Source organism: Harmonia axyridis, chromosome X (genome assembly GCF_914767665.1).
Source record: "Harmonia axyridis chromosome X, icHarAxyr1.1, whole genome shotgun sequence".
Lineage (NCBI taxonomy): Eukaryota > Metazoa > Arthropoda > Insecta > Coleoptera > Coccinellidae > Harmonia > Harmonia axyridis.
The window spans coordinates 4,982,763-5,003,787 of record NC_059508.1 but is presented as its reverse complement, the minus strand read 5'-3'; the positions used below and the strand labels follow the sequence as shown (position 1 = coordinate 5,003,787).

General features: G+C 35.4%; 1 protein-coding gene across 9 annotated transcripts in view; it reads left to right on the top strand.

Moving 5' to 3' along the window:
- Positions 1–20,562, top strand: part of LOC123686505 (neuronal acetylcholine receptor subunit alpha-7) — a 165,312-nt gene extending 144,750 nt beyond the window's left edge. The window contains exons 3-12 of one of the 9 annotated variants that reach the window (XM_045626700.1): positions 249–293; positions 1,885–1,929; positions 5,164–5,273; positions 8,808–8,988; positions 14,158–14,233; positions 14,291–14,485; positions 14,744–14,830; positions 15,154–15,240; positions 19,558–19,667; positions 19,729–20,562. In XM_045626700.1, the coding sequence (XP_045482656.1) occupies positions 249–293; positions 1,885–1,929; positions 5,164–5,273; positions 8,808–8,988; positions 14,158–14,233; positions 14,291–14,485; positions 14,744–14,830; positions 15,154–15,240; positions 19,558–19,667; positions 19,729–20,211 (1,419 nt within the window). In that variant the 3' untranslated portion in view covers positions 20,212–20,562. The remainder of the gene's footprint in view (positions 1–248; positions 294–1,884; positions 1,930–5,163; positions 5,274–8,807; positions 8,989–14,157; positions 14,234–14,290; positions 14,486–14,743; positions 14,831–15,153; positions 15,241–19,557; positions 19,668–19,728) is intronic. The other 8 variants (XM_045626691.1, XM_045626695.1, XM_045626692.1 and 5 more) reach the window with 8 other exon arrangements.
- Positions 20,563–21,025: the final 463 nt, after the last annotated feature.

Sequence of the window (21,025 nt, the reverse complement as noted above, 5' to 3'; positions counted from 1 at the left end):
GATCAATAGTATCATGTAGAGTGTCAAATTTAAACTTCCCAAGTATTAGTTGTTCGCTCAAAAACTATCAATTGTAAGGTTTCTGTAATATTAGAAAAATTTTAAGAACTTATACCACTTCATTTCTATTGAATCGTTAACAATTTTCATGAGGATGTCAATAAGCAAAAAAGATTACGCGACGTGATCATTTTGATGGGTTCTATGACGAAACTTTTACTTTGTTTTACTATGTTTTCCCTGTCTAGGACGAAAAGAATCAGATTCTAACTACAAACGCGTGGTTAAATTTGGTAAGTGCTATGTGGTCCATCTGGCCTACGCAATGTTGACAGAAAGGACTCTGAAGACCTAACTCAGAATGCGACAATAATTGATGTTGGAAAATCAGAGTCCATTTCTGAGCTATGTGGCAATGGACGTGTATAGCTCTAATGAAGTATGTGCAGATCGCAGACATATTCACATGATCTGCGCATTCTTGTTACAGGCAGGAGACTCGGTTTTTTCAAGATGATCTTGCTCATTTCATTGAAGTACGTAGTTTCCAATCACTGGAGAAAGAGATTTTTTCAAATGGAACTGTAGACCCCTAATGTATTCGATGATAAATGAAAATATTATACACTAAACATTGAACTATTAAAAGTATAGATATTCTTTTTAATCTGAATCATTAATCTCTGAAAAATTCCTTTTTTCTTCAAACGTACAATAACAACATCATATTTTAACTGACAGGATCATCGAAAAGCTCTACCTCTCAGCCGGAGGGAAAAGTTTCGCCTAGCAATGATTACTATCAAGTATTATACTTCATGTCCGTAAAAATAAATTTATCGATGTACCGATCGTTAATATAAATCAAGTTTAAATGTGGATCTCCTGATTTTTGTAAATGTTCAAACGGAACGTTTGAAAAAAAATAACGTATTTAAATCGGAAAAAGAGGTGACTTTTCATGGCTCGCTTTCAATTACACAAGCTAGCCATGAAAAATTCCACTTCTTGTGAAATAAGGTACTATCATTCTTTTCAATTGTGGATTTGTCGGCCACCGTGCAAAAATTTCCTTAATTGATATGATATTTCTCCTGAATTAATATTCATTCTTATACTTTGTTCACGAGAACGAATTTATTTCTTTTTTTCTCCATCAACTTAATCCAAGTCACAACGGTATCGTAAGTCATAACGATGGAGATTCTCTAAAAGAATATAAGGGTTTTGCATGAAAGATATTGCTCTCCTGAGATTCCTCATGATACATCTTATTAAAATTTGATGTTGAAACGAGTTTCTATTCCAGGAATGGCAAGAAATCCGGTATGAATATGTAAAATTGCAAAATAAATTCATCATCCTTCAAATTTTGAAAGGCGACGTAATTTTGTTGGGAGTCAAACATAATTTTTTGCAGTGCATCCCGAGGATAGAACTGTTAATTTTTCATGAAATGTGGTTTGAATGATTGAATGAGCATCGATTGCAGCATATTATAGATAAATTGGAAAAAATTGTTTTTCGAGTTCGACGTTCCGATTGAGTTCGGTCCTTTTATTGGTGTTCAATTAAGTCAATTGGCCTCGATGATGATGATAGGTTGAAATTTCGGTTCGTTAGAAACCCAGTGCAAAAAATCCAAGAAGTGAAAGAATCTCTTCTCCTCTAATACTGACCCTGAATACTGAAGTCATTAATTACCCAAAACTTCAACGAATCGAGCAAAGGAATGAATATCAAATTGCAGGACATAGTTGCTACAACTTCGAGAAATTCCATTATAATTTTAATTGAAATATTATGGCAACGAGTCTCCTGCTAAAATGCATGCTCTGTTATGTGACTAACTACCGATGTTTCCCTTTTATTGTTTTACCATAGGACGAGAAGAATCAACTCCTAATTACAAATATTTGGCTTTCTTTGGTAAGTGAAAACCAACTAAGTAAATAAATTTATATACACACACGGCAGGTGATTGACAACGTTCAATCTTTTTTTTTTCAATCTTCTCTCAGCGTATCTTTGGAGGTGACCACGAATGATGCTCCAGTATCTGTACAAATGGCTAGTTATTTTTGTATGTTGTTCCGAGTTTGAAATCCATTTCCTTCTCCTTCAAAATTGAACTCTTGAAGTTGTGTCCAATTCATTTCCATTTCAGCCAATTTTTGCAAAGCCTCATTATTTTTGCAATTATCTTGGGATACTCGAGTATTCGTTCATTCGTTTTTGATCCATTGGTTTTCATGGTCGTAGATATATCATCACAAAGAGATGTATATAAGACTATTCATCAATTTTCTCCAAAATTCATCGAAACCTGGTATCACAATCATCTTTTCATACCTATATAGAGGATGTTTCATGATTAACTGTCCATACCTTCGATGCGCATGCAGGTCAATTCGATAAGTTTAAATCAGTGTCGAAAATTGTTCTAAGTTTAGTCTTTTTGAGATGTGTGGTATTTTATGCATTTATTGAAAACTTTTAACTGACATAACTCTTGAATGTCCGCTCCTCAAACCAAGGCTGAGAAAATTATATTGTTAATGTTACTGCAGGTAAAACACCCTGTATAAAATTTACGCTTATGAAATAAATAAAACTATCCTATTGGTAATGTTTTGATCTACAGTACGTGTGACTTTCTTGATAGTTTTCAATGTAGTTTCCATTAAAACATTTTTTTTTTGAGATATTGATCAACAATATGTCTGTCTGGGCTTGCGCTAAAAAAGAATTTTGATCATAGTCCTAGGCTAATTCACAAAATTTTCACGAAAATCCATTAGAACATTCAAGAGTTATGTAATTTATCTCATAAACGAAGAGAATTTCCAACAATGATTTATACTATGCAAATTGTCCTGCATTCATACTGAAATCATGCAGTTATTCATTTAACACCTTGAGTAGTAAGTGTTCGATGTTTTTCATCTCTATTCAACGGAAATTCATCTTAGTATTGTTTAAAAGTGAAACAAATTCATTCCCGCAAATATTTTCGATCGAATGAAGTTGTTTTACTTAACTCATACACGAAAGGTAAGGTTAATTATTTAACATTTCTGGAGAACAACAAAGAATTGAGTTGTGAAAATTTGTGAATTTGTGATGTGAATTTACGTGTAAGAAAACAAATTAAATTTCCACCCTTAATATTTGAGTTTGAACAATTTTCAGTAATTTTCAGAATTATGCTTTCGTAAAAAAATTAGAAATTTCAAAATTTATGAAAAAACATTGAAAAAATTAAAAATAAGATGAAAATTTTAATTGAAGAAAGTAGTCATGAGTGAAATCGATTCATAAAAAGGATATAGGGTTTTCCATTTGAAAATAGGAATAATATCAATAATAAATTATTTTTAGCAGAGAGTTAACGTGTCAAAATCATGTCATACCAATTTTGACAACTCAATTCCATTTAGTTTTTCATAAAGGTTGATGATTAACGATCAACAAAATGAAACCAGTATTCATTTCCTCTCATTGAAATTATTGATGGAATATCTGTTTCTATTTCTATTTTCTACTCTATTCTTATTAATGTAATAGAAAATATAATCATCAAATTATTTATATAATATTCATTATAAATTTCTACTAAGTAATAATAATTAATATTTATCATGAAAATAGATCTACCAGCTCATAGTATATCTATAGTGTATTCTCTCTAGTGAAGACTTGACCGCGGATCTTTCTGAAGTTTAACAAATGTATTTTGAACAAATTCAGAGCATCAAAAAAGTGCAACTATGTAGTTTTGTGGAGAAATCAGCCTTCAAATCTTGTGAATTTCATCTACTGGACAAATTAAATGTACACTATTCTCAATCAGGAATATTTCATTCTTTTTTTCTGTTGGAGCAGCCAATATAGTTTTTTTTTCTATGAGTGTTTGGGTGTTTTTCAAAATTTTTCAGTACATAATCCCAATTTTTTACGCTTCTATCGATGAAGACTGTTATCAGAGCTGCATCAATTCACGTCATTATCACTCTAAAAATTGACATTTGCTGAAAGACAAAACCTTGAATATGTACATATCAACCTCCCATCGAATTCATGAAAAAAAATTTACCCAACCTCTTGTAAATAGCCCCTTGTATTTAGAATAATTTTGAGTAGATGGTCTGACAAGTTTGTTCAAGTTTATTCATTCGTAGAATTATATTAGCTATCCCTTTTTGCAAGTATGTTTCTTGATACCCCTTCTTCTGAGTCTTGGTAACTGCCGTGTGTGTAATTCAAAATAAATCATCCAACCATCCAAGCTTTCGAGTTAATGATAGATTACGGTATAGTTCTAGATGCAAAGTTGACTTTTTACTCTGGAAGTACTTTCTACTTTTTTTTCATTTTCCACATTCTTTAGATAATCGCAATGTAATGCACAATATCAGTACTTCCAGAGTAAATTCCAAATTCCTGATCATCAAAGTCGATTACTAACGCTATAGTTAACATAAAACTAACATCAAAATAATTAACCCACTCAAACAATCGTTGACGTACACAGTACCCTTCAACATTCCATGCATGCCATATCATCGAAATTATCAGCATGATTGAACACAAAAGCTCAGAACAAAATACACAGGAATTTAATATCCTGTTTAGCAAACCGGGAACAAAACAAACAATTATATCTATCAAGAGAGATTTCCACTATAAACCAATTAATGAAATAACGTTTTCCACATACGTCATGATCATGAGTCAATTGAAATTCATTATCACTTTATTCGCAAATGCAATTAATTAAATTCTTGTTGTGAGCGTTTGAGAGTTTTCGAATTCTGGATATTTTTTTTTGTTTTTGATCTATAGACTGACTATTCCTCAGCGGTAAACGTAGCATGCTATAATGGAATGAAAATGTATTATTGACGCATGTTTTATGTTCAATTCGAGAGAATACAAGAGCCAACCAGAATATTCGATGTTAGTCAAGGGAAAGAAAGTATTGAATAGTATGGAAAATCCATTAACAAATTATTCTTGTATTCGTGAAAATTTCTACTGGCTGTTGTAATATTTTCTTCGAAAGAGCACCTGAAAGCTTTTAAATATCACATAAGCTGAATGATTGTTGTATTCAACCTGATCTATTAAGATAACTCCCAAATGATCAAGAATTTTGTTTAGGAATGGAACGACTACAATCTGCGTTGGAATGAATCTGAATATGGAGGTGTTAAAGATTTGAGAATAACTCCCAACAAACTTTGGAAACCCGATGTTCTCATGTATAACAGGTAACATGTTCAGTGGCAGTTTAGTTGAATAATTAAATTAATTTGTTTCATTAACATCTCGAAACGAATTTCTTGGATGTCTTGATGTTTATGGCAGAAAGACGTCCTTTATAAATGATACACTACAAAACATAAATAATCTGTTCATATGTGGAAGTTTTGTGTCCAATTATCATGATGGTTGTTTCTATTTAGTTGGACAAAATTGTTTACCTAGTGGTTTCTCGAAAACTATCTGAGCCAGAAGCTTACTTATTCAATTATGAAAAAAAATACATTTTAAGTTATAATTGAAATTAACGACTTATTACTCACATTTGACCAATCAAAAATCAAACTTTCGAAATGGCGGGGTCAATAAGTTCAATCATAACCAATTCGTATTGTTTTTCAAAAAAATTTCTCCAAAAAAGCTTTCGATTATAACTCAATATCTAAAATTGATAGGCCTGTTCTGTTTTAGGATTTGTATCAATGCGATAGTTCTCGAGATTCTTTCACTTGACAAAGAATTTTGAACACTTCATTCTGAATGATTGTTTCTGTCTATTTCATCATTTCCTACTCTGATAAATGGAAATCTACTAACCACTACATGTTTATGATATTTATACTCAATGTTTCCACTTATAACAAGAAAACGTAATTTTTTTCTGTATAACGTGGAAAATGAAATACACATGAAGGGTAATAGTAATCCCATTGGGAAGTACATGGTCAGCTAGTCGTTGCTGTTCTCCACATAGTCTTCCAATTCTTTGGAGTCGGTAACCAAAACTGATACTAACAGAAAAAAAATCAATATATTTCATATAGACGACTAGTGGGTTAGGATCAGATTCAAAAATCGACTCTTATTGAGTTGGAAAGTCCCTGAAGACTCCTCTATACCAGCACAAAAGTATTCAAAAAATAAATAGATTACGATGCAACATATTCATGTTAGTCAAAGATATACAAGGTGTTTTAAAATTCAGAATCAAAATGTCAGGATCGTATTTTTCAGGTCGAAACATGTGTCCGCAAAATCCTCGTAACCGATCTACAGAGTGTTACATTTTCAAAACATTTTATTTTTTTCTTAAAGTTCTTTCAGTTTTTAATTAAGACTTGGAGAGTAGTTTGTATTTTCAGGATTGCATGCGGAGTTATTGTAAAAAGTCTATATGGAAATATAGCCCTTTTCTCCTCATACTCCTTTTTTTTTGTAAGCCACTGGTGGATTCTAACATATGAAATGAATTATTGGTTCTATTTATGAACTTATTCGTCTATTTGGAAAATTATTATTATTTGATATAATTTTCTAGGATCATTTGAATTTTTCAACGAAACAATGAAAAATATAATAATCAAACTCTGGCTGATATTCACGTTTTTAGGCTTGGATTCGTATTGAAGCTTTGATATTTGAAAGTTGCTAGATGTCCCATCGTGTATTCTTCTATATTGGAAAATGGAAAATAATCCTTGTTCTCGATAATAATTTCAAGATTCGAAGAAGTGTATAAATAAAACGAAAAATTCATGTTATATCTCAGAATCCGTTAAAAAAAGTCTGTAAGTGGCTCTTTTCTAGTCCGAGAGATGGCGTCAAAGTCTATGCATTACTCGGAAGCCATCATGAAGGTGGAAGGTGTGTATGGCAGGAATCACTCAGTTGCCGTACTGATGATTCCATCAGTTGTCCTCTGAGAGAGGGGGCAAAAATGGCTGAGAATGTCTCGCCAAAAGTATATGAGGTGAAAAGGGATGGTTTGATCCCTGAAAAATATCTTCTTGTAGATTCTCACAATCAGTCGGCATGCTGATGTTTCAAATATATTAACTGACAAAGAAACTGCAATACCCAGAAAGAGCTGTTTTAATTTTTATCGGTAAAACATAGATAGTAAAGCAAGGAGTAAATGATTGAAATTTGGGGAAAAAACGAAGGGTTTACAATTTTTTTAATAAATTTGTTAATATTGTGTTTGTCCACCGCGACTATCTATACATTCCTCAACACGTCTCGGCATTGATGCAATAAGATGGTCTATTTCTTTTTGAGGGATACTATCCCAAGTTCTTTATGTCTCAGAGCCGCCAAAGTGCGTGGGGGCTGGGGTAAATTTCCGAGTCTTCTACCCATGATGTCCCAAACATGCTCTATGGGCGAAATATCGGGGAATCTTGGCGACCATGGCAAAAGATTCACATGGGTCGCTTCGAAAAAGTTTAAACTAACTCTGGCAACATGAGTTCGGGCATTATCTTGCTAAAATATTAGATTCTCGAGCCTGTTACCGTAAGGGAGAACATATGGCTCCACTATTTCTTGAAGGTAACGCAGCGCTGTCATGTTACCTCGAATAATGACTGAAGGTGACCTACTTGCATGTGCAATAGCACCCCATACCATAACGCGTACTGTCCGGTGTACATGACGCTCAACATCAAACTGAGTTTCACGTCTTTCTCCCCAACGTCGTCTAACCCTTCTTCGGCCATCATATGCACCCAAAGAGAATCGAGATTCATCAGAAAAGACGATCTGATGCCATTCCACATTCCAATGTTGACGTTCTCGGCACCACTGTAAGCGTTGCCAAGGATGCTCAACCGTCAGATGGAGGCGATAATGCTGCAGTCCAAAAGACCTTATCTGGCGATAAACCGTTCGGACAGTTACAGGATGGTCTTGTTCTCCTAACCACTAATCAGCCAAAGATTGAGTTATAGCAAATCGGTCTCTAACGGCCAAAAGTCTTAGACGTCGATCTTGAACTTCATTTGTGTCCCTGCGACGTCCGGTGCCTGCTCTTCTTAGATTTTGGGCATTATCAACCACGCTTGACAACATCTAATAATAGTAGTTAGATTTCTGTTCGTACGGTTAGCGATTTCTCGAAATAACAACCTCGCCTTCCGTAGACCAATAATTCGACCTCTTTCAAATTCACTCAGCTGGCGTACACGTGCTCTAGGCATTTTAACAACTAAACATCGACTTTGCATCTTCTCGAACAGCTGTTTTGTTGTAAAATTTAAAAAACGACTACAATATTCAAGTAACAAAAATTGTTTACATGAAAAACCTTCACGATTTGTTTCTCCAAATTCAATCATTTACTCCTTGCTATTCTATCTATGTTTTACAAAAAAAATTAATTTGAACAGCTTCTTTTGGGTGTTGCAGTTTCTTTGTCAGTTAGTATATGATCTTAATACCTTAAAAACAGAATGATCTAAGAATAAAATAAAATCTGGAAATTTGAGCACTCTGAAGATCGGTACCGCAGAGTTTGCAACACTTAGTTCATGGACTAGAACGTTCCATTTCCACTCGAAAAATACGCCTCTAAGATCTTGAAACTGAATTTTGAAGTACACTTCAAACTAGCTCTAATCTTCTGAAAGGTCTCAAAGACATTTCAACTCGAGAACTAATAGGCGTAAAGCTCCACTGAAGAAATTATGTTTCAAATACATAGTTTCTCCCTCTTTACGAAACCAAATTTGAGGCCCAATCTTAACGCTTTTATTGTTATGAAGTGCTGATGAGGGTTTCGATGGGACATACCAAACAAACATTGTGGTCAAACATAACGGCAACTGCTTGTACGTCCCTCCGGGTATCTTCAAGAGCACATGCAAGATAGACATTACGTGGTTCCCATTTGATGATCAACACTGTGACATGAAGTTTGGTAGCTGGACCCATGACGGTAACCAGGTATTGCTATTTTGTATACATACATGTTAATTCTTTTTTTGTTGCTACAACACCACACGCTAACACTGCACCGACATCTCGAGGCTTCATCACAACCTTAAGATTGCGCCTTTTTCCTTTTCAACGGACCACTAACACAATTCGTTTGAACTTTTTTCTTCTGTCCAGAAATAATAAGACAAGTTGGTACACTGTACCATGATACGAATAGCAATGATACCTTTAACTGACGGTATACCGAGAGAGTTAGTAAGAGATGACTCAGTATCATGTCTACAAGGGTGGCTACGTGAATCTTGAGATATAGTTCGAATTTACAAAATTTCACATAATTATTATGAATGTTGGCATATTAAAGGCAATAGTCATGGATTAAACAAATAATAGAGTCAATCAACTTGCTTTGGCTTTTGATAATGAAGCATCATCCAGAGCCACATTATGCTTCGCTGATTCCCATAATTGGATCGCACTTCGTTACAGGACAAATCTTGTGGAGGTCATCCAAAAGGGGTTACTGTCCTGGAAAACATTGATTCTGTCAGCAAACTGATCATCATACTAGATATTGCGAGATTGAGGCATGATTGTGTAATAGTTCCACTTGCATTGTTTCAATATTGCATTTGGTCATCAAAAAGATTTGTTCGCATTGAAATTTGATAATCTCCCTAATAAAGCTCCTATCGATTGGTATTATGAAATGTTGAAAAAATTCGCGATGCTTCAAAAGATATCTATACATATATTCCTTCGAGATAGAACAATACAAAAAATTATCAACTTCAAACAACAAAGTATGTGTAGATGTAATCTCAGTATTACCATGAAATTCATAAATTGGACAAGTATTCACCAAGTGGTCAATGGTTTCTTCTAAACCACACTCACATAGTGGGCTATTACAACGACCATGACCAGTCCAAAGTCTGAAATACACCAAATTTTCCTAGGAAGATTGAAACCTAGAACTTTCTCTGAAGGATCGAAGATTACACTTTTGTTGGAGACAATACAAGAACTTCATTCCGAACGCCGAATTTCCTTGTCACTTTAATTACACTGAAGGACAGTTTTAGGTTTAGTTCAATCAGAATGAAGAAAAACTTTGAAAATTGGTTCAAAAGCGTATTATTCCTCATGGAGAATATTTTGGAAAATAATAAATTCATTATCGAATTCGAATATTCATTTTTATTATCTCAAAACTTAAGTGGCCACCCTTCTATATAGAATTTACTCTTCCTACCAAAATTTACTTTTTTCACCGCGTTTGCTGTCTAAGCAGGAATCTCACTCGTGTAATCGAAATGGGTGTGATAGATCATTTTTGCAACAAAATCTGTCTATTGTATAATTCAGTTGAGTCTTTCGAATTATCAAAATATAAAAAACACGCACGAAGGACTTATAAATAATAAATATACATTCATAACAATAGTATAACCTGCGCCTTCGCCAATTTGTAACCAGAAATCAAAATTTGTTCCATTTAGGGTACAGGCTTTGAATTGCTATCCAATTTGTCCATGAAAATAAATTTCGTGACAGAACTAGATCCATAAACAAGCATTCTCATAATCAATTTCTGCACCTTTGAAGAAAAATATGGCAAAATCCCAGTTAGAGTAATATCCGTATATTTTGTTATATTACAATAGTTTAAATGAAGCATCCTCGTCATTTCGTTCAAACTGTATAAACCCTATCAAGGTTATGAATGACCTTCGAAGCATTTTAAGAAAGTAAAAAGTTCAAGTGAATTGCTAACTAGTTTCCGGAGAGTATTTTCTTTTCAAAGCAGCTTTGCATCATCTATCAAACTAAGTAAAGAAAATAATTCTTCTCTCAGTCCCATTTACTTTGAATATTGAAGTGATTCGCTTCAGTTTTCACGGAGATACATTTCCGATAATAGGCTATTTGGCAAATTTTTGAAACCCTTTCAAATTATTAAGTGATGTTGATGGAGCACAAAAAAAGATTTATATATTAGGTGTACAACTTTGCTTCCTCCGTTTTGCAATAGATGACTATGGCGGTAAGTGGTAGTCGAAATGAATAGATCGTAGAGTCCATACAAAAAGCATTGGTATTTGTAAACATAACGCCATCGAAATTTTGGTCGATTTGTGTCTGCATCATGAAATTATTCTCGATTAAACATGTCAACTTACGAGCCAAATTCTCGGGAGGTTTTAATTTTTTACTTCAAAATGAAGAGATCTGCGGCTGAGGCTCTTTAAATGCTCTCAAATACCTTTGAAGAGACCGCTATTAGTGAAAGAACGTGCCGAGAGTGGTTTCAACGCTTCAAGAACGGTGATTTTGACGTCGAAGACCAGCATTGCGGTGGAAAGAGAAGGTTTTCGAAGATGCAGAATTGGAGGCATTACTCGATCAAGACTCATGTCAAACGCTACAAGAATTGGCAGGATCATTGGGAGACATTTCAAAACTCCTGAGAGTCATGGAAATGATTCAGAAACGAGGAAACTGGGAGCCGTACGAGTTGAACGACGTTTCTTTGCTTGTGAACATCTGCTTGCAAGGCAAAGACGAAAGGGATTTCTTCATCGCATTGTGACTGGAAAGGAAAAAGGGGTCATTACGATAATCCCAAGCGCAGAAAATCGTGGGAATATCCCAGCCATGCTTCCCTGTCGACGGCGAAACCGAATATTCACGATTCCAAGGTCATGCTCAGTATTCGGTGAGACCAGGTAGACGTAGTGCATTATGTGTTGTTAAAACCGACTGAAACAATCACAGGCTATCGTTATCGAACGCAATTGATGCGTTTGAGCCTAGTATTGAAAGATAAACGGCCGCAATACAACGAGAGACATGATAAAGTGATTTTACAGCATGACAATTCTTGACCCCATGTTACGAAAGTGGTCTAGTCCTTCTTGGAAACGTTGACATGGGAAGTCCTACCCCTGTCTTATGAAGAAGTAAAAAATTGTATCGATTCGTGGATCGCTTCGAAAGATGACCAGTTTTGGACAATACTTTGAATAATAAATGTATAACCAGTTCTTTACAATGAAGCCTTGAATTTCGGAAAAAACGGCGGAATCAAAGTTGTACGCCTATGTAGCAATTAAATGAGTAAAACTCAAAGACATTATTAATCGAAAGTAGTTCGTTCTGAAGGTTAGGTACCAGTTGAGGTTATAAGTCAATTTTGTTTTGAATGCCTTTTTTATAAAGAAATTAATCTGTTTAAAATCTCGAAATAGCTCCATAGTAGAAAATTTCGAAATTCGCACGAAAATACTAAACGCAAAGGAGCGTTCACCTCAAATTCACGTCATCGTGAGTTATCCCAATTTATACATACTGTGAGAATGTCAATAAAAAGAAAAAAATATTTATTTACATTCTGTCAAATAGCCTTTTTAAAATTCTTCAAATAATCGAATCCTTTATATCGCGCGAGATGAAAGCACGTTACGAAACTATGGGTTTCCACCGCTTTTCCAACTACGACGAGAGAGGTTTATATATAGATCGCAATGTTTTGCTACTTGTTGCTTCATTCCACGTGCTTTCAACGTGAACTCGCCGCATAGTGGGGCTTTCATTTAACCTCTTGGCGTACTTCCAACAACGATCATTCTTTCCAATTTTGCAAATTCGAATTCGGGATTCCCGATCTGATTCGTGAACGGGTTAATGATGAGTTATGAATTCGACTTATCTTATCTCCCTAAAGGGCGTTTCACGACACGATTATTCACTAGAAATGTTCCCAACAGATCTTTTCAGAATGATATATTTCTAGGATTTTCCACTTGACGGTTGGAAACAGCTGAAATTAATAACTAATTTCCCCCAATTTTCTGTATAAAATCGCTGGCGATTTGTTTCTTCAGCAATCCTCATTCTGAAACCTCATTCCTAAACTCATTAATCACACTTGAAAACTAATCTATAAAACTGATGAAGAGTAACAATAAGAATAAACATTACCAAAAAGATATATCCAGCCGTTATAACACAAATAGTTCTAGTGTTTGCCGCTACGAAATATTTAGACCTAGTGCACGAATAGTTGCTAGGTTTTCCGTTATAAATGTTAGAGAAAGCTTAGGGTTAAAAAATAGCCCTTGCAATCGTTTATCTGCTCTAATTTCGCGTTTCTCTCACGAACACGGCATCACCGGTCATATTTCACTAGGGAACCATGTGACTGTATCGTTTAGATTTACTATTTTGCATGGAGCATAATGGTGGTAATGTATCTGCTGTTAACTTTACTTACATTCCTTTCAATTCTCCCATAGATCTCCTCTCGGAAATTCCCAGTTTACTCCTTTATTTTCAGATCATCAACGAAAACAAATATCCCGTTGTTATCTATCCCGATTTTGTAAAGTTTTCAGCAGATATATTAGGTGGTTAGCTTATGGAAGGGATGTGCAAACATATCAACAAATCGGACCATGAAATCTACGAACATTGTTTAATGATACATTAAAATTGCTTTATACCAGAGTTCCGACACCAATGCTTACGGCTTACAAAATCACAGTTGCTTAAAGGAATCATTATTCATCTAACAAATGGTAATTTTAGTGTATCATTTCCTATTTAATGAAATGTGGTTGGTAAATACTTCAATTCTTTATATGTTCCAGTACTAAGGAATATCATAATCGTTGGACTTTTTCTCGATGTCCTTTGTTCAGGTCAAAGGATATATTTCGATTATCATTATGCATGTTGAATATGCATGATTGAGAAAAAGTGAATATTTCAAAACGATCTTTTCACGTACTGTCAATCAGCATGTATTTTTAACGATATACGATCTTGTTACTCATTTAGGACATAGGTCTAATTTTTCTTTCGGAGATTCATCTTACGAAAATCTTTCTAAAAAACAGTATTCTTAGTGCATTGATACCTGTATATTACCTCCACACTTCCATGTTCAAAAACACGAGCCGGTGAGCCAAAGTAGATAAAAGAATAACTTTTGGTATCTCCTTTCTCAAATTTACATCGTTGAGCTCTTGCATGAAAGGCTTGATACAGCTTGTTAGTGATGAAGTAGTTCAAAACACGATACATTAGTGGACACTCCCGAGTTATTGAATTCAATTCCTCAATAGAAGTTTGAACATTTTGGCACCCATTACATGTTTGAGTTTTATGCAGCTTGATTTGGTGCTCAATTCGGAAGACGGTGGTGACCTATCGGACTTCATAACTAATGGTGAATGGTATCTCATCGGTAGGTACACCTTTTTCCGAATGGCACAAAAATTTAGGCGATCACATTTAATTCTAGGGATGCCTGGAAAGAAGAATACCATCGTGTACCAATGCTGTCCTGAGCCGTATGTGGATGTGACCTTCACCATTCAAATACGCCGGCGCACCTTGTACTACTTCTTCAACCTTATAGTTCCTTGCGTACTGATCTCTTCGATGGCTTTACTTGGATTCACATTACCTCCTGACTCTGGCGAGAAGTTAACTCTAGGTACATTGAATGTGTGTCTTCCTGTGTTTTTGCATTTATGTATTTCTGGTATTATTATGAGTGGTAATCCTCTACACGGCAACAAGGTGCTAAAGCACTTACGACCACGTTACGTTCACTTACGTTACCTCCAAAAATTCGCATGTCGATGATTGTACATTCCAGGAAAAGTTTTGATGAAAGAAAAATTCGCATCGTGCTCGAAAAGCTGTCGACAGACCCCACTAACACTTTCAAAATTGAAAATCTTCGTTTCAGGTGTCACCATACTTCTTTCATTGACTGTATTTCTCAACCTAGTAGCTGAAAAGATACCAACTACTTCAGATGCAGTCCCGTTGATAGGTATGCTGGGAGCATCGTGTGTTTGACGCCCTAATGTTCCCTAAGAAGGGATGCCGGTTGATACTTGGAGGGCGTTCACCAAATTTCCATAATTTATTTCAGCATGTTGTCACTATAACCAGTCCCGTTTATGTCACAAAATCGTTTTTCATTACTTACATAAAATTTACTTGTAGCAACCTTATTATCCTTGAGAAGGTAAGTGAATTGGAACACCTCGAAGGGACGTGAGGTGTGTAGACTAGACGAGGACTCGACTGACTTTTGGTCTTAGCCAAACGCTACCGTTAATCCAGCCGTATTCAAGCTATGTTCTGTTGCAGGAGTGACCATATTGCTCTCATTGACTGTGTTCCTGAACCTTGTGGCAGAAACCTTGCCTCAAGTATCTGACGCCATTCCTTTGTTAGGTACCAAACGTTTCTTGTCTGACCTGCCTGTGCTGGCTCTGATGACATAATGTTGTTTCGTTTGTGTATATGTGATTGTTGAGTACGCGCGTAAATTGAAAACTTTCAACCTTGGTCTTTTCCGATAACGTTGATATTTCCCTTGTTCTGTTGGTTCGTTAGTTCACTCAGCTCGCCAGCTCCTTCTGTTACTGTTTTTGGCTATCAGTGAAATCGGTGAATAAGTGAAACGTTTATTAAGGAGAGAGTTAATAAGAACATATTTAGTCATCAGGTACATACTTGAACTATGACAAATTTGAGTTCAGTAATTCGCAACAGGTGAGGCAAATAATCCAAATTTTTGTTTTCATTTTGACTTTCATAGCATGATTCATCGGTCATTACAGAAGTGACTATATACAGGGTATTTTCAGAGGTGAGTCATTTCATTTGAAGGACGGTAAACAAGTTAAATCATTTCACCAAAAATCACAGATATTTCTAGAGATACACAATGAACATAGATCAACATCGAACGGTGTGCACGCAACATGTGGCTTGTTTCTTTCAAGATACCGCATGTTTATATTACAATTACAATGTTGAATTTTCCACATGATTCTGGTTTTTAGTGGTACCAAGCAAAATTCTACTGAATCGAGCTTAATATTCTCAGTAAGATATACTGTGAGAAAACGTCCATATTCACGTATAGTATATGCAAAGTCACTTGAACTAGTCCATAAATACGCTTGGCCAGATGTCACTTTGAAGTGGATTCCGCAATCCGCTAAATACCGGGGTTTATTTGAAAGTATTGTTAGGCAATGAATTCACTGGTCCCAAAGGAATTACTGAAAACTTAGACAACCCTTGTATAATCGCAATATTTTGGCTTCCTCCAAGTAACTTTGGATATACAATACAAAATTTGTTATTTTCAAAATTGAATCCATCTGATTTCTTTCTTTGCGATCTAGTGAAGAGCAGGTGGATACTGTTGTGGAATTAAGAGATCGAATTGAAACTGTTTTGGAATAATTTCAGAGGTGAAGTTATTCCTGTTTTTCGGTTGCCGCTTGTAATAACATCTTATTAAGCCAAGCGTACTGCGCATATCAAACGAACCGTGAAAATTTTGAACAACTTCTGTGAATAATGTGGATCAATTTCATTCGCGAGTTTTTGGAATTCGTTGTTTTCAGTTTTTCAGACGACCGTTTTCAAAAATTAGTTTTTTTCTGTCTGGGTGTACAACTAATTCTAATGAAAGATTTCAGAAATGATCGTCAAATTAGAATTACAAACAAACAAAATTAGAATCCAAACCCGAATAAGCCAAACCTATATTTGGAAGTTATCAATTTCCTCAATTTGTTCATCGCGATATAAACACTTGTTTACTTTTCTGGTGGAAATAGCAAACGTTCTAATTTATGGATTACTTTTTAACCTCTTCATGTTGCATATTTCATATAAGCGATTTTTGGTGAAAAGGTTTATTTTATGAGTTTTACCACTTGCTAAAATAAGTCTGACCTTTGAAAAGACACTGTATAAATGAAATAGACCAGTTTTATTGATGAATCCATCATTTTCCTTGCAGAAATTTTTAAGCCTTGTTATTGTTCAAATTTAAACAGTAAATTTTATTGCTCTATAGAGGGACGAATTTTTTACCATTACTAAACTTGTCCGCGAACGAAATAACTAGGATGCGAAGGAGTTGAGAGCTGAATTGATTGCCCGAACTAACGAACTATTTGAAGAACTGTAAGCGAGGTAGCTAGGAGCTGAATTGATGGCTCTCGTTAGTAAACCAACTTGCCCAATTCTTTGATCTGATCTAGTTCTGAGACACGATCGAAGACGAAATGTTTAAAGGCCGAAGATGCCGCAAAGATTTCCTCTTCGAACCAATCATTGAGCCCGGTACTTGGAGCAAAGGTCTCAAATTAGCCAAATTTTTTTATTCCGATATTTAGAGGTGACGATAGCTCAGTGACGTCGTTTTGGCGACGTCTCGGCACAGGTTACAGGTCAGACGGCCCGCGTGACGCACTGTCTGTTGCAGGTGTTACAATCCTGTTGTCACAGACTGTTTTCTCACTGCTGGTGGCGCACGTGATAACCCAGACGTCAGACGCTGTTCCTCTGATAGGTTAGAGTCTCGGCTTTTTTCTTTTAATACTACACGGCAAGGGCAGTCCGACGTTACCCTAATTTACATGGCGACGTCTGACAGTGCTCTGCATGTGATGCTAATCAAAGAACGTCGACTTGAACGTACCATCACTTCGCCCAGTCATGACAGTCACTAACACTTCCTTAATTTTCTGACGGGTGAATGGTTGGCTACTACCGAGGCTAAAATCTAATCTACTAGAATAATGATTACAGATGACCTACCAAGTCGAACCTCCTGAACCTTTTCTATCCCTTGATGACCTTCCTTCAACTAGTCATAACGAAATACAGACTTATGCATCCTTCACCGGCTTCGACTTAGAGTTGGGTTTCAGGCCATGAAGTCGCAGCACGGAATTTCCTGCAAATCTAGTTCTTACTGCTAAGTACTCAAGCTCAGCGTCTCAGTGTTCTCGAACGTGATCACTCTTACATGCTAATGACCTTCTCACCTCCAAGTATCAAATGGCTCTGTCCCACTAGGAGTATTTTAATCTGTATGTTTTGTTGTTAATGTTTCATTTACCTAATTGTTTGTACTTTTGAATCCTATTGTTCTGATTTTTTTTTATTCGTTTTTTTTTTCTTTATCAATGTCTATGAGAACTCGTTGCCTCCTCGTTCATGTAGTGTGTAGAAACCTCAATGTATGGAAAGTCATGAGAATTTTTGAGAAAATTTCGATCGTAAACGCGTGGGGAATTTGTCGCCCTGTAACAGGCAGCAGGCAATATTCCCCTCGATCAAAATCGCTCAGCTAAATTGAAATATAAAAAAAAAACGATCGGTCTTTTCAATTTGGCCCTAAAGCCTACCTGCATCAACAGTATTTACTCAATAGAATATGCACAAACGAAACATCAGATATAACAATTCTCTGATTAATACACTTGCATCCAACAATATGCTTTTATCTTCTTTCTCATCTATTCTATAGCTTTCACCCTTTTCTTTACCTGACCATGTTAATGAATACCAATTATCAACCATATCGCATAGCAACAAAGAAACACTTTTATCATTCAGACAGTTCAAACTGAATCACTCGATCTTTACTTGATTAAATTTCGAAAATGGTTTACGTCGGATTTGAGATTTATGAATCGCTATTACTTTATAGGATATTCGGGTGAGTTACTCTACCAAATTGGTACCTATTCATTGTGTTTTTATAGACGTTGGTACCTTATCGGAACGTACTGAAGGAATGAACAGCAAGGAAATAAGATGACACTAAATAGATAGATAATTAATACTATTTTTGGGAGCAGTGTTCCACTTATACGTCTCAGAATATTTAATGAAAATTGCCAATCAAATTAAAATTGTCGTGGAGACAATAAAATGCCATAAAAATCAGGGAATAAAACGAATTCCATACTAAGTATCCTTATTCACATAGCACCTCCACCGGCAATTCAAGTTCAATTGGTAGTTTCAATTCAATATTCTGAACTGAATAATCGGAAAAAGTCTTAAACGTAGGCTATACAATTAATTTGGGTGAATTTTACTTATCTCATTTTTCATTTACCCATTCTATGCACGTTTGCAATATTGAATTATCTTTGAAACTCTATCAAAGTAGAATGCAGCTCAATCACTGATTCCCGTTTATATTGACAAAACCGAACGTTGTTAATTTTTTGACTACAGTTCAAGTGAAAATCTTGTAATGGTTCAAGTAAGGTATTTACTTGTGTCTTCTTTGTTGCTACCTCGACGGATTACTTATCCTGTAAATAACTTACTCTTGAGAGGAGGGTACGATTGTAGTCCCTATCCTTATATTTATATGTACCTACTACTGATGTCTGTGTATATAACTGTGTATGTAGATCCCATTTTGTATAACTTGTTTTCAACTTGTGTTTGGTGTGAGTATTTTAGCGGTTTTGAAGATGGTGTGTTTGTTTCCAATTGCCTTTTACAACTTGTACATACGAATAGAGTAGCATAGGCATACGAAATTATTCAAGAACTACTATAGTAAAAGTAATTCTCCCATTGAATATCGTTTGCCTGTGTTACTCAAGCTGAAAATGTGTCCGAATCTTTAGATTTTAGATGTGTAGTATCCCCTTTGTCTCCAGTAGTTCATGTTTTTCCGAAACTCCATTACTTCAACTTATTTGCCGGATGTTACAGGCACCTACTTCAATTGCATCATGTTCATGGTAGCTTCCTCGGTCGTACTAACTGTAGTGGTACTCAATTATCATCATCGGAAACCTGACATCCACGAAATGCCACAATGGGTCTGTATATTAAACAACGAAATAACATGGTTCGATTTTTAACAAATATTTAACGTTTCAGATCAAGACTGTTTTCCTACAGTGGTTGCCTTGGATACTGCGTATGAGTAGACCCGGTAAAAAAATTACTAGAAAGAGTATTATGATGAATAGTCGTATGAAGGAACTAGAACTGAAGGAACGTTCCTCGAAAAGCTTGCTGGCTAATGTATTGGATATAAACGACGACTTCAGGAGTGTGTCCGGTGGTAACAACTCTTCAATGACAACCAGCCTAGGCGGTGGCTACATGAGACAACCAACGACAATAGAAGAAGCGGCTTTGCCTAACACTAATAATCAAAGAGACCTTCAGCACATTCTGCGCGAATTGCAGTTCATCACCAACCGCATGAAAAAGTCTGACGAAGAGGCCGAGGTGATAAGTGACTGGAAATTTGCTGCAATGGTGGTCGACCGGTTCTGTCTGATAATATTCACTATGTTCACTATAATAGCTACAGTATTCGTTCTGCTGTCAGCGCCACACATCATAGTGCAATAGGAATCGGTGGCCTGGACTCTAAAGGACTCCGTTATAATCGAAGCTATCAGTCTTCTTATGTAACATGTGGAGTGTGGCAAATATGTGTTTTTCAAAGAAACTTGTAAACTTTATTCAGAGGCATAGGTGCGAAGGCTACCTGGCGAAACATCCTAAGTAAAAAGGTCGATCGTATTGATTATCTATGAATACAATCAAAATTAATGAATTCGTAATCAATTATTGTACCTATTGCATAATTCATTGTAGTTTTAATATGTAAGTAATCAAGAACATGGACATCGACTATCGGACTATATTTACTTGATGTAAAAGTTCAAATCTTAAATAGTATTTACCAAGTTATTATAATCTCTTGTATGGATTCAATATACCAACAACATCCCTTCTCTCTTTACCCATAATAGACTGTCCAGTGGAGCACCACTGATTTTTACTCTTACCTTTACAATATAGCAATAACTATATATTGCTGCTCTTAAAGGTCCAGTTTATACAGTTATACAACAAAATCTAATTCCGATTTTTTTAATAATCATATTTACAAGCGACCAAACTTCTTCTCTGCAAATGAGTACCTATATTTATATCTTATTGTATCTGATAAAAACGACCAATTCAGTCATAAATAATCAAAACTCCTGTGAAATCTATCATTCCAACACAGATTAAGAGAGAATGGATCAGTTGAATCGAGAAATTATATTAATTCGTGCTTTGAATGTATTTACAAAAAGTCTTATTACTATATAATTGTATTAGTTATCAGATGTCCCTTCAATGTTGCTGGATGGTACCCAAAAATATCCCCATA